General features: G+C 38.2%; 1 protein-coding gene across 1 annotated transcript; it reads right to left on the bottom strand.

Moving 5' to 3' along the window:
* Positions 1-3146: 3146 nt before the first annotated feature.
* On the bottom strand, positions 3147-13275 carry LOC110448782. The gene is made up of 2 exons (XM_021495213.1): positions 12364-13275; positions 3147-7844 (listed from the first exon to the last, which is right to left on the bottom strand). The coding sequence occupies exons 1-2, from the start codon at positions 12692-12694 to the stop codon at positions 4687-4689; spliced, it is 3489 nt and encodes a 1162-aa protein (XP_021350888.1). The 5' UTR covers positions 12695-13275; the 3' UTR covers positions 3147-4686.
* Between the last annotated feature and the right edge of the window lie 2457 nt (positions 13276-15732).

The raw sequence follows: 15732 nt of genomic DNA, 5'->3' as shown, positions 1-15732 counted from the left end.
CGCTGGATTATATTGGAAACGAAGATTGCTGGATTATATTGGAAACGAGGATTGATGGATTATATCGGAAACAAAGATTGCTGGATTATATCGGAAACGAAGATTGCTGGATTATACTGGAAACAATGATTGGTGGATTATATTGGAAACGAGGATTGATGGATTATATCGGAAACAAAGATTGCTGGATTATATTGGAAACAATGATTGCTGGAGTATATTGGAAACGAAGATTGCTGGATTATTGGAAACGAGGATGGCTGTATTATATTGGAAACGAAGATTGCTGGATTATTGGAAACGAGGATTGCTGTATTATATTGAAAACGAAGATTGCTGGATTATATTGCAAACGAAGATTGCTGGATTATATTGCAAACGAAGATTGCTGGATTATATTGCAAACGAAGATTGCTGGATTATATTGGACACGAGGATTGCTGGATTATATTGGAAACAATGATTGCTGGAGTATATTGGAAACGAAGATTGCTGGATTATTGGAAACGAGGATTGCTGTATTATATTGAAAACGAAGATTGCTGGATTATATCGGAAACGAAGATTGCTGGATTATACTGGAAACGAAGATTGCTGGATTATACTGGAAACAATGATTGGTGGATTATATTGGAAACGAGGATTGCTAGATTATGTGGGAAACGAGAATTGCTGGATTATATTGGAAACAAAGAGGATTATATTGGAAACGAGGATTGCTAGATTATGTGGGAAACGAGAATTGCTGGATTATATTGGAAACAAAGAGGATTATATTGGAAACGAGGATTGCTAGATTATGTTGGAAACGAGAATTGCTGGATTATATTGGAAACAAAGAGGATTATATTGGAAACGAGGATTGCTGGATTATGTGGGAAACGAGAATTGCCGTATTATATTGGAAACGAAGATTGCTGGATTATACTGGAAACAATGATTGGTGGATTATATTGGAAACGAGGATTGATGGATTATATCGGAAACAAAGATTGCTGGATTATATTGGAAACGCAGATTGCTGGATTATGTGGGAAACGCGGATTGATGGATTATATTGGAAACGAAGATTGCTGTATTATATTTGAAACGAAGATTGCTGGATGATATTGGAAACGAAGATTGCTGGATTATACTGGAAACGAAGATTGCTGGATTATACTGGAAACGAAGATTGCTGGATTATACTGGAAACAATGATTGGTGGATTATATTGGAAACGAGGATTGCTTGATTATATTGGAACCGAAGATTGCTGGATTATATTGGAAAGGAAGATTGCTGGATTATTGGAAACGAGGATTGCTGTATTATCTGGATGATATTGGAAACGAAGATTGCTGGATTATTGGAAACGAGGATTGCTGTATTATCTGGATGATATTGGAAACGAAGATTGCTGGATTTTACTGGAAACAATGATCGCTGGATTATATTGGAAACGAGGATCGCTGGATTATATTGGAAACGAAGATTGCTAGATTATGTGGGAAACGAGAATTGCTGGATTATATTGGAAACAAAGAGGATTATATTGGAAACGAGGATTGCTAGATTATGTTGGAAACGAGAATTGCTGGATTATATTGGAAACAAAGAGGATTATATTGGAAACGAGGATTGCTAGATTATGTTGGAAACGAGAATTGCTGGATTATATTGGAAACAAAGAGGATTATATTGGAAACGAGGATTGCCGGATTATATTGGAAACGAAGATGGCTTGATTATATTTGAAACGAAGATTGCTGGATTATATTGGACACGAGGATTGCTGGATTATATTGGAAATGAGGATTGCTGGATTATATTGGAAATGAGGATTGATGGATTATATTGGAAACAAAGATTGCTGGATTATGTGGGAAACGCGGATTGATGGATTATATTGGAAACGAGGATTGCTTGATTATATTGGAACCGAAGATTGCTGGATTATATTGGAAAGGAAGATTGCTGGATTATTGGAAACGAGGATTGCTGTATTATCTGGATGATATTGGAAACGAAGATTGCTGGATGATATTGGAAACGAAGATTGCTGGATTATTGGAAACGAGGATTGCTGTATTATATTGAAAACGAAGATTGCTGGATTATATTGGACACGAGGATTGCTGGATTATATTGGAAACAAAGATTGCTGGATTATGTGGGAAATTGCTGGATGATATTGGAAACGAAGATTGCTGGATTATTGGAAAAGAGGATTGCTGTATTATATTGAAAACGAAGATTGCTGGATTATATTGCAAACGAAGATTGCTGGATTATATTGGACACGAGGATTGCTGGATTATATTGGAAATGAGGATTGCTGGATTATATTGGAAATGAGGATTGCTGGATTATATTGGAAACAATGATTGCTGGATTATAAAGGAAACGAAGATTGCTGGATTATATTGGACACGAGGATTGCTGGATTATATTGGAAATGAGGATTGCTGGATTATATTGGAAATGAGGATTGATGGATTATATTGGAAACAAAGATTGCTGGATTATGTGGGAAACGAGAATTGCCGTATTATATTGGAAACGAAGATTGCTGTATTATATTTGAAACGAAGATTGCTGGATTATATTGGAAAGGAAGATTGCTGGATTATATTGGAAAGGAAGATTGCTGGATTATTGGAAACGAGGATTGCTGTATTATCTGGATGATATTGGAAACGAAGATTGCTGGATTATATTGCAAACGAAGATTGCTGGATTATATTGCAAACGAAGATTGCTGGATTATATTGGAAACGAAGATTGCTGGATTATTGGAAACGAGGATTGCTGTATTATATTGAAAACGAAGATTGCTGGGAAGATTGCTGGATTATATTGCAAAGATTATGTGGGAAACGAGGATTGATGGATTATATTGGAAACGAAGATTGCTGGATTATACTGGAAACGAAGATTGCTGGTTTATATTGGAAACGAAGATTGCTAGATTATGTGGGAAACGAGAATTGCTGGATTATATTGGAAACAAAGATTGCTGGATTATATTGGAAACGAAGATTGCTGGATTATGTGGGAAACGAAGATTGCTGGATTATGTTCCATTCTACACATCTTTGCAAGTAATTTTGCGATGTGCAACACATTAAATTGATATAGGGAATAACACTTCAATTAAAACTAAAAATATGTTAATCATTTATTAATCAAAACGACGTTCATAAAAATAACGACCATTATATAAATCTATGACATTTTCAATCATAAATCGGTGTCGATCGTGTAAAAACATTGACTGGATTTCATATTGTGTTATGTTTTTAATATTGCAGTACATTATACAGCACGTCATAGAAATAATATTGCGCCATATTTACAAAATAAATCACAATGTCATTTTATTCAATATATATCAATAATGATATCGTTCCAATTAATCGAGGTGGATGGCTAAAATGTGCTCCCTGTTTTCTACCGTTCGTATCAGTACAATGCATCTATAACAGAGACAGACTATTTAACAAACAAAATGACAGTTGTTGTATTTAATTCGTTGACGCAATAGGGTCAAAATATCGCCATTACCAGGAGTAATATTTGACAGGTATGTGAATGTTAGCTAGCCACTTATTACCACTTGAACATCAGTACACAGTATAGCACGTGCTAAACAGTATTGAAAATTGCCAGTAAGTGGGTGGAAATTCATGCTGCAGACGCAACTCCTGACCCTAGCTGACAATTCAACGTAAGCTAAAACTGCAAATTATCACAAAACGCAGGAAACGTAACACAGAACCCAAACACTTAATTACGACACAATACACACAGACATTGTAGGAGAGACGTGGAAAATGGCACATGAAAATTCTATCGTGAATACCTAATGAGGTCCTGACTCACCGAAACAGTGTTAACATATCTCAATCAGGAAATATAGAAAATGATTCATTTGTATAAACATATAATTGGAAAGCTAGTCAGTTTTCGTCCGGTGTGCGGAATACTGCATTAATTGTACCGTTATGTATGCTGTTTGCGCACCAATTAACGGGCGGATCTAGGCTGCTCGGCTAAAATTAGAAGGCCATGGGTGTAAAATAATTATCATGACATTTTATATCAATTATATAGCTCCAATATGTGCGCCTGTATTTTGGTTCTTAAATATCTGTCACAAAAGTTTTAAATCATCGTTGGCCTCTTTTAGTGCAAGTCAGCGAATATTGTTCTGAATCCATTTTAGCAAGGACATATGTAAGTCTATCTCCAGGGCACACAAACTAGAAGTGCATAATGATATATAACGCTAACATAATATTTTACAAAACGTGTCATTTACCATTCTTCTTTAACCATAATAATTCACTACTGACCAACAGCATAGACAGATTATTCGACACCATCTTGTCAACATAACACATGGAAAATACTTATAAAATTATAATACAAATTACTGATCTTTAAACAAGACGATATGACTAGCACCGGTGTCCTAATTTTGACAGGACATATACTGTCGATAATAAAAAAAAACCAGCATAAAACAATACAAAATAAAGAAGGAAAAGCAGTCCGTCCTTTCAATATTGCAGTATTTAGCATGCACTAAAGTATTTGAACAGTACCGTTTGAGTATGTAACTCAACACTCCCAGTAGACGGCGGTATATTGCACAGTTGCCCACCACTAAATCACTTTATAATCACATATCGATTTGGACACTCAATGACCCGTGGACCTTGTCAATATGTTTCTGATAAACATGGCGATCCGTTTGAGGTCGAGGAAACCGACGCCGGGTAAGTCCTTCTGGAGGTTATCGACGTCCATATTGAGTAACTCTTCAATGCTAATGTTTCGATCTGTAATGCTGTTTCTGGCTTTTGTGGTCACTCCTACGTCTCTTAGTTCTTGTTCAAAGAGTTCAGGCGACATTGTTATACAGTTAGACTCCGTCCTCTTACAGTGCTTGAGTTGATAGTGTACTGGTTGGTCATCAATGATGTCAACATTACCAGACTCTTCACTGTTTGTTAAAATGTTTCCCGATACTGTTTCGGAAACCATGTCCGTTTTCTCGGAATATGTGCGAACCGGTTTCGGTGATACTGGAGGAGGGGATGGTTTACTTTGTGTAGATAAACCAGTATTTGAATCATATTGACTAGGCAGCTCTAGACTATCAGACACTGATTCTCGCCGATTTTGATTCGATTCGGGGTTTTGTCCTTCAATAGCATCAACCCGAATGTCTTCATTACAATGAAGTGTGTATTGATAGTGGTCCTCACCCTCTTTGTCCTGACACTGAGACTCTTCCTCACCGAATTTGTTTTCACTACATGGTTCTTCGATGCGATCTTCAGACAATTTATCGTCACTCAAAATATTCTCTTGCTTAGTATGTGGTTCTTGATCCACATACTCAATGCTGTTCAGATTGATCTCTTCGGTGTTATACGCGTTTTCTGTTCCGTCTGTAATATTGGGTTGATCAGTGTTATCGTTCATTTCGTTGTTTGAAATTTCCTGTTTCTCCGTATCTTCAAGTGCCTTTTCAGACTCGTTGCCTTGGACAAAAACTGCATCAGAAAATTCAGTTAACGGGTCATGATCACCTGAACTCGTCTTGATACCTCCATCAATCCGATCCGTGACGTCATCAAGTACCACAGTAGTATCACTATCATTATCGACCGGCTCTATAGCAACTGTCACGCCATCACTACCCCCTTCACTTGTCTCGACATCCTCAGTACCACAGTTCGCATACGTGTGTGTGACGGACTGCGAGTGATGGGGGGCAGGAGGCTGTTCTAGTTCGACCAGGTCAGAATTCATAAGATCAACGTAATCCTTGTCCGACATTTTTACCATTCCGCATGGTGGGTATGAATCACAACCGGGTATGTCGGGTATGACGTCATAAACGTTATCGTCATCCTCTTTCGAATCCACTTTCTTGTCCATCGCATCATGTATCAATTCTATATTATTGTGCGGCCCGGAATGGCATGGTGAGGCTTCAAAGACGCTGTCCAGCGTATCCGACAGTGTCGAACCACAAGATGACCCGGAACATTTAGTTGGCGGTGTGTCTAAATCACTCTCTTCTAGAGCAGAAGGAGAAACGTAAGAGGGTGACAGGTTTAGAGAATCACCATCTCCTGGCGGGGAGGAAGGTGAGTGTGGTTTGTTGTAATACTCAGGAGAATCAGGAGATCCGAGATACCACGAAAAGCAGGATGGCGTCGAATCGTCTCCCGCAATGATAGACTCCGTCACGTTTTGAAGTTGTATAAGTTTTTCCTGAATTTCTTTCATACCTTCAATGTTCTCGTAGCGAGGGTTCTCGGTGGGAAAGTCATGTTCGTGTATGGTCTCCGTGGGACTCATCAGCCTCCCATCCTTGTTCAACATTTCGGACGGTGCGCTTGACACTCTGTTCTTGTTGGATTTAGATTTACGTTTGTTAAATGGAGATGATTTGGGTATAGCGCCAAGATTGGAATCTGAGATGAGGGGCATGGTATCGAAGTTCGGCGGAGCACTTACACGCCGTGTTGGAATCTGTGGGATGTCGTAGGTGATGTCGTCATCCGGATTCTGTTCACTTTCGGCGAATATAAAAGTAGACGGACGTCGAGTGTCTGTTAAACCTACATCCGAAATACCACTGTCTTGTGATGGTGATCCCCCACAGAGAGAAGGTGGTGTCCCGGGACAGGGGACGGGTGGAGGGGGGAGATCAGGAGGCGCAGTTATGTGCTGACTTTTATTCGCTGTTGCCTTCAAAGTGTCGGAGTTGACGGTATCATCAACATCCTCGGTCTGATTAGCATCATGAGAATATACGGGTACCTCCAAGAACTTGTTCTCTAAGAAGAGTTTAAGAACATAATCGGCGGGAGGGGACGTGGGTGACGTGAGACTCATTTTTACGTAAGTATCCTGGCCGTCATCAACACTATCGTCGGTTTGTGAACTCAGATCATCGGTTGACGGTGTCATTTTTATGTAACCCGAGTCCCGATTCATATCCTTGGAACATGGTGTCGGAAGGTCGAGTATTTCCGCTTCCGCCGGCAGTTGGGATACCCGGTCTCCGATAGTGATTGACCCGGTCGACCCTGCGCCGTGTAACGAGTCCTCGGATTTCCAGCTAAGACAAACTTTGATGTTCCTCATGTAGGAGTGGATCTTTTCTCTGCAAACCTGTACTGCGTTCTGGTAGCCTTGATGGGAGATCAGATCATCATTAGTGTGTGCAACACGGAACTCCATCTTACAAGTGGATGGTATTTCTACCAGAATGTTTTTCTTGTTCATGATAGTAGCGGCCACGATAGACTGCTCCAAATAACCCTGGTCGAGCTGTAGAAGGCCTGAGAAAATACAAGGCGTCGTGGGAACGCGTCCGTACACCAACTTCACGACGCAAGGCAGGTATTTACTAGCTACGATTTCGCTCATTTGCATAACGGGGCACGTGCCCTTTCCTGACGTCGTCGTGAGAGAGTAGAATAGACCGGCCTGTGCAAACGGAATGACAACCTCCCGATCTGCTTCATCCATGCAAAGGAGGAATTTTTCTGTTATCAGAGAACTTCGTCGTAAGTATTTGGATTTTTTCTTTGTTTCTGAAGTAAACATTCTGATTTTCCGTAAAACATCTCCAGGGAAGAGCATGCGCTGTTGCTCATAGTGGCTTTGATCACCTTCCTTTTGATTGGTCACTTGGAATGCTTTCACACGGTTTTGTCCGCCAATCAGGAACTTTTCCGTGTCAGACTGTGCGATGTCCTCAATCTTGGTGTAATGTGGTGCATTGTTGTCGGTCGGTCCGGCGTGAGTCCGTCTCTTCAATATAGCGAAGTAACCTACAATGGACAATGTATAAATGACATGTAAATACTTTTACTTTACAGAGGAAGATTAGCATGAAGAATATGATTCACAAAATAGCAAATCTTGATCATTTTGATAAAAAAGAACTACATAACGACTGTATTTGAATGTATGATTAACACGGAATCTACAAATATAGTAAGAACAACAGGCACAATTTTTAGTTAGTGATACCAACTTTTAGGGTGAAACTGGTATTGTTTCGCCGAGTAAAGAGAATGGCTAGTCTTTAGAATCGAGGCAAGGATACCTTGTCACAATTGCCTTTGACTCCTAAATATAATATAAACTTTATTTAATTTACAACAAGTATGAAACAACTGATGTTAGCGTGTGAGAGGTCTTAATGTGTGAGGACACCGGAGTACCCGGATAAAACCCAACGTGGTCAGGCAGGTGACCCCCTTTGACACCTTTAAGGGCGAGTCAAGGCTACGGTATTTAAATCGTCTATTGCATGTACGCATTAGGCCAAACCAAGAATACGATGTCTACAATAAAGTTGCCACTGATATCTACGAAGGACAGAACGTGTCATGTAGGTCTCTTAGACCTGTTACAGTCGATATTGCCAAAATAAATCTCATCCAATTAAACTTTCACAAAAATAGACATTCGCAAAACATCATGGATGTGCAGCATAAAGATACGGACGTAATACTCTCAGGAGTGTATCTACCTTTTTGTGTTCTCAGTGCTAAGCTTTTTGCATATTAGGTAACCATTTCTGTTTGCGTCACCTTCTTCTATAAACTTGTAATCATTTTTTTCCAAATGTCAGCCATGCTGGCTTAACATTTTGTATGACAAAGTGCCTGTTGTGATGAATTGTAATTCTGTTTTAATTCGCACAGACATCCTGATGCTAGGTGTCAGTAGTCGAGTGACATTTGGAGCGGTATCTGTTTTAAGCCAAACAGAAGAGGGATGGTAGTGACAACTTGTTATGAACGTGATTATACAGACCACGTGTGATGGATGTAGTATACAAATCAAGTGTGATGTACGTGATTATACAGACCACGTGTGATGGACGTGATTATACAGACCACGTATGATGGATGTATTATATAAATCACGTGTGATGGACGTGATTAGACAGACCACGTGTGATGGCCGTGATTAGACAGACCACGTGCGGTGGCTGAGATTATACAGACCACGTGTGATGGACGTGATTATACAGACCACGTATGATGGATGTATTATATAAATCACGTGTGATGGACGTGTTTATACAGACCACGTGTGATGGACGTGAGTACACAGACCACGTGTGATGGCCGTGATTAGACAGACCACGTGCGGTGGCTGAGATTATACAGACCACGTGTGATGGCTGTGATTATACAGACCACGTGTGATGGACGTGATTATACAGACCACGTGTGATGGACGTGATTATACAGACCACGTGTAATGGACGTGGTCAGTTACAAAAACCGCCTGTGGGTCAGCTGTCTCTACTAGTATAGCCACGTTGGTGGTAAATTCATAAGTGAACATGGCTGGATTAAATTTTATTTTATTTTAAAATGTTTTAAAACATCTTGATGGGCATATGTAAAACGTTTAGCAATTTATTTTTTCGATTTTGTTTTGTTTTGCGTCATTTGTTTGAATATTAAACAATATGGATCGCATATATACAATGCTAAATGTACCTTAGGTTGATGTGATAGTGTTTATAATAATATCGTGGTAGTTTTTATGTAATACGAAAATTAATTACGTGTCTTTATTTCTTTTGGTTTAGAGGTTTGTCTCCGGAAACAGCGCGTATATAATGTGACTGACCCCAGCTGAATGATTAAGTGAGGGAGAGAATGAAAGAGAACGGGAAGTGGGGGGAGCACGTGTGGATCAGTCATCTCGTGTCAATGGGTCCTCTGTGTGTCTGTATTTCCCTCATTGTATTGTATACTTTGTTGTGTATTCATTGGTGAAGTGCTAGACACAGTTTAAGTAGTGTTAGGTTAACAATTCTGCTTTTAACACTAAATAAACTCAAGATGGTTCCTGGACATATCTAAATAGGCTGTGATAAAACATGTTTTGATCAACTGGCATGTCCACCTTTGTAAACAAAGCCCCATACACGCTTACATTAAGAGATTGGTTTAAACATGTCCATGGCCAGTGTGTTGCGTCGCTTCATGCGTTATCTTGAATTACGTAATAAGTCTAAACGACGATTAGCTATTTACTTATTCGGTCTTGAAGGTCAGAAATTTACATATTTGGTCTTGAAAGACTGTCAGCTATTTCCATATTTTGTCTTCAAGGTCAGATATTTACATGTTTAGTTGTCCTGAATGTGGTCAGCTACTAGTATTTATGTTTTCGAGTCAAGCGGTAACTCACTCATATGTCCATCAAGTTAACAAAACCATAAAAAACATTAGTATTCTTTTGAAAATATGGATGTACTATAGTAGAATTTCTTTTATCTTTAAGATATGTGATAAACACAAAAACACACGTCTATATACGACAATACGACATATACGTATTCATATGACGTCATAGACAACACTCGTTTAATGCAAAGGCTAACTCTTCAACTCAGAACTCAGCTTATTTCTTACAAAACAGCGTATGTACGCAATGGTTGTATTGGCAAGTTCATATATGAGCATCCACATGCTCAAACAACGGAGTTCTTTTTGATATACACAAAAGAGAAAATTCAACATTATGTCTGAAAAGCTGAAAAACGCATATTTATATCCTTTATAGACCTGTTTGTAGCATTGAGATTGGCTATTTTTCACATACTGGGTTTGAACAATAAATAGAAACTTTCAATATCGGAGTTTTTCCCTCAATGAAATATGTACTAAGTATGTTAAAATGCAAAGTTCTGCAGATCAAACCACTAAAATCCTAACCGTCGTCACATGTTTATTACATGAGAACGTGTGGTACATTTTAAAAGTTAGATACCATTTATATGTAACGTGGCATAGTTTAGATTCGCTTAGAGTGTAAGCCTTGATATAGCGACTTAGCCACCGTGCTACGGCTAATTGCCGTGGGATCGTACATTTCAAGTTTCGAGTATCATAACCTAACGAATGGCGTCGTAATCATGTCTGAGAACTAATAACGTTTAGCGGTAACATTCTATTTACAATTTCTTTTTCAAAACATGGTCGTTTTCTGCCTAACAAGTAAATTAACATAAATTAATATTTGCATTCGAGCCTCTAATTTACCGAATACAAGATGGATAGCTGCGGGTTCTAACTACACATATGCATTGACCTTGTGTCCGGGAAGATTGGAAAATTAATTTTCATACCGGAAAATAGAATACAAACAATAAATAATGCATTATAACTATAAATGTTAAAATCACCATGAAACAGCGACCGGGAACTCTTGTTAAATTGACATACGGATGTATGCTCTCAGGACACGAAGAGTCATTCTGACGGCCATTTATATATATATATCCGCGTAAAGCGAGACTTTCATAATTGTGTATTGTCAAAGAGTTACTGGGGGCAGAACATGTATACCATCATTACAATCACAGATAATACAACGGAATGCGTCAATCCTAATTATATCTAAATCCCTTTTTATTCAATCAAGGAAATATATTCGTTCGTTTCCACATACTTTCAATATCCTGTTGTACGTACGTACAGGTATGCCACTAAAAGAGGAAGACGTGGGTGAATTACCATTTAATAATATAACCGGTATTTAAAGTATCGTGATGTCAATTTCAGAAATAAAAAGACACGCTATTCAAGAGAGTAATCTGAGCGATTTGTTTATTTTTTAAATTCGTTGAACATTGAAATTACATTGAGCAGCTGCGATACGGGTCTGACCAACGTTGCGGAGTTATGTAGAAATGTAATCACGTCTCGACAGCTAGACCAGATCCGTTTATAAAATTTAAAGCTGTCAGTTTGACTACTGATTATTTTTTCTTCAGAAGGGTAAGAACCTACACACATCGTCGTATGTACAGACTTATGCAAGCTGCCAATACATTTAAAACCAGTGATTTTAAATCTTTGTTAGATAACCTTAATACAGGTTGTAGGATACATTATAACGAAGGTGTATGACACACATGTATATCCCTACCTACGATCCGTGTGTGCGTTATGCGAATATGCACATATGCGGACCGTGGGGTGGAGATCTTCACGGGTCATGCCCTTTGCGATTTTGTGGCCAATGTACTTATGTTGTAATAAATTCAAACATATTTCTTTGTCACATAGTATACCTATAGGATTGGACACACGTAATGACACTACATAATTAATGCCTTTTACCAAAACAAATACAAGGTTCAACAACGTTTCTCTTAATTTATACAAAATATCATCAATTAATTACACGTGTAAGTTTTGTAACATTTTGTAGATACCTCTTTTAACGGGTACCTCATGAGTTGAGATGAAATTATAACCCGAATGTTTTAACAATTAGGATAAGTAGTTGTGGCTATTAATAATCCTATACCTTTGTAGTCCTCGGGGATGAGAAGAGGATCGCCTGCTTCCTGGTATTGATCGTTGTCGTCCACGAACAGAGTTCTGGCGGGAATCTTTTGGATGCTCCTCTTCCTGTAGAACAATAGCGGTTGGGAAAGGTCAAAGCTGAATCTTGACCTGTCCACCGGAATGGGACATTTCGTCGTATCACAAAGAACGACCACTGGGAAAGGAAACTTTTGAATGATCATAAAAATCGAATGTGTGCCGTCCTCGAACTCGAGATTCGGTTTTGGGATGACTGGTCCGGAATCAGCATGATTGTCAGGAAGGTCCGATTGTTCCTCGCAGGAATGCATTGTAGTTATAGGTCAGGGATGTAGTCCATTCCAGCTACACAACAAACAATACACGTGTAGCTGTCAACTGTAGATTTGTTTATGAATTATTTCCACCTAGCTTTCCACTCCCACGTAGCGTCACACAGGAAGATCACCACAAGTACGTATAGGAAATTTGTAAATACTAAACTGTTACACGTCCAATCTACACTCTTACCCCAGCTAAAGTGCAGCTATTAGAATAAATACACTGTAGTTTGAAGTGTTTAGTTCGTTCGTCATCTAGTGAAATAGCTGTGGCCAAACCCACACGACATAATATGTAGTATAACACTTTAACTCACTTCCGGCTGGCCGTGATGACATGAGTACCGAGCGATAGCTAGCCAGATTAAGGCCGTAATTCAGAGATCGGCACTATTTATTTATCGGCTTTTCCCGTGTAGTGTCTGTCACGGTAACTTTATGACTATTAATAACGATATCATCGTTAAGGTCTCTCATATAAGGTGTTGACGAGCCTTCGACAACTGGAATTTCCTGAACTGTATACAACACCAGTCGTACGCAATGGTTGTTTATCATACTGGCGTTTTTACAGACGTGTCTTTTTGCATCGCTGGTCATGTGGAACTAACATCAAAATTTTAGGGGATTTTTTGGGGTTAAATTTCCACATTGAATAGGTAACATATGAATATAGTTCGTCTACGTCAGACCTGCAAAATATCGCACATTATCGTCGATGTAGATTTCCATTGTGAAATATATTACCAGAACGTTATGTTTATTGTATCGTAGTGGTGGCGCAACACTTGCCAGGACATTAAAATTCACTGGGAACTTTATTAGGTTGTAATGTTTACGTTTTTGTATTGTAGAGCAACGGTTACATATATATATCAAGCTACAAGGCGGGCATATAGTTAATCTCAAATTACACAATATAACATTAAAGAGCTTATACATTTAAACAAATATATTTCCATTCCTATATAAAACATCACTTGCTTATTGACTTTTCAAAATGCCGTCTCGGGAAAGTATTCACTATTTAATTAAATATCACTAAGAAATATTGAATGAGTTCAAGATCGCTACACACTTCCACATATTGCATAGCAATTGAATTGGTCGGATATAAAAAAAAAAAAAAAAAAAAAAAGTGTCAGAAAAGACACTGTAATTTTGTTAATCGATACTGAAGTCGAAGACGAGTTGGTGCGTAATATCTACAAAGAATGCAGAAGTTATTTTAAGAAAAGTACTTGCGCAAAACAAAACCTCCATGTTCACATTCATACAGTTATTGTGTGTTAAGGCGAATTTATTTCTGACCGAAAAAAGCTATCAACCTAACTTAAATAGCTCAGTCACCATACTTTTCTGTCTGATGTGCTGTCTCTACATTTTGCAATATATGATATAAAGTGTTTACTGATAGGTTCTAATCTCCGACGTCTATACACGAATTCAATTCAGATTTACAAACACTTGCTTGACTGTCTTGTGACGAATTTTAGCAAAATATTGACGAAATCTCATTGATCGTCACAAAGCGTTTCAAATCATATGATAATGTGATGTTCCATATACATGTTAACTTTAGTGGATGGACAAAGAAAGCACCAAACCAATGGATTTGATTTCTGCACTTTGAAGAAATTATTATAATTATTATTATGTAGAGCTTATGGTGGGCATGGAAAACGTTGAAGCTTACGCAAGTTCCAGTCTACTCAGCTGTAAATAAGTACGTGGGTGGGCAGTGCTAGAATTGTTGAATGCTACAGTAGCTGTGAGCGCCGAAATGGCAGCACCAGTTGAGAAAGATATTGGCTGGTTGCAAAGGCCCTTTATAACGACGGATAATAACTTGTGAACCGCTTTGAAACGACCTACGAACTAGGTTGTGATAAAGCGGTATATAAAATCCTCGAATTGTTATAATTATTATTATTTAGAGCTTATGGTGGACATGGAAAACGTTGAGGCTCTTGCCCTGTTAGTAAATATAAAACTGGCCCTCGCAATCCCGTTTTTCCCCACGACAAGCATGTGTCCCCTTGTTGCTGAGCATTTGATAGTAATTAATGGTAATTGGGAATGTTAGGCCTTTGTTTTATGTGAATTTAATGGAATCAATATTGTTGCACTGTTGCATAAAAAATAGATAAAAAGTGTTTGGGTGGATTTCAAAGGGAGGTCTTAAAGGGAAGGTTTTCTTTTGAGGAAAAAAATAGCATTAGCTGATTAACATATATACGATTCACTATCCTGAGTTGTTTACACAAACCATTGCTCACCTTGAGTATGTTATAGTAGTTACGTAAATGTTATAACCCCGTGAACAAAAGTGAAATTACCATATGGGGCCTCTGATGTTTTATTTATCCATGGACTCGTCCTTTCTACAGGAAATGTTTTAGTGGCCATTAAGACCACAACAAACCCTCAATGGTACGGATAGTGTTATGTAGCTGAATTTTTCACAGATATACTCTGACTTCATTACGTGGCAACGCATTAAAAACAACAACGAGGAAACACCAGCACAGACTCTGTCGCACCAAAATAGGAAACACTAAAAACGGACACGCTCATTACACGGTCACAAAGCAAGGAAACACAAACGTATGGTTAAAAGATTCACCTGTTTATGGACGAAACAAAATAAGAACACATCAAAATGCCGACATATAGATTGAATATATGGATAAAGAGTGGCAAACAAACACAGGATATATTTTAATACATATTTGAGGGACCTTAATGACTGTTACAAATATAAGGTGATGTTTTGTGCGTGTCACTATAATTATTTACATGTTATGTCATGATTCTGTTAACTAATGCTGATTTCATTAGTCGACTTTACAATAATAAAATTCCAGTTGTTATTTATTCCTAGCAACGATAATATATCCTTTTTTTCTAAGAAATTCCCGAAAAATAATAAATATTCAAATGTTAAACTCATTTTTTCTCTATTTCTTAACGTACAGTGTATGTAAAATGCACAGTTTCCAAGAGGAAAACTAACGATGTATTTCTAA

Source organism: Mizuhopecten yessoensis, unplaced genomic scaffold (genome assembly GCF_002113885.1).
Source record: "Mizuhopecten yessoensis strain PY_sf001 unplaced genomic scaffold, ASM211388v2 scaffold4301_1, whole genome shotgun sequence".
In the NCBI taxonomy this organism is placed as follows: Eukaryota; Metazoa; Mollusca; class Bivalvia; order Pectinida; family Pectinidae; genus Mizuhopecten; species Mizuhopecten yessoensis.
Note: the sequence above shows the minus strand (reverse complement) of the source record. Positions and strands in the feature narration are given on the sequence as shown.

Coding starts and splice junctions, on each gene's coding strand:
- LOC110448782 (XM_021495213.1), bottom strand. CDS start 12,694: ATGCATTCCTGCGAGGAACAATCGGACCTTCCTGACAATCATGCTGAT. Junction 7,845..12,363: donor CATCCCCGAGGACTACAAAG/GTATAGGATTAT, acceptor TGTCCATTGTAG/GTTACTTCGCTATATTGAAG.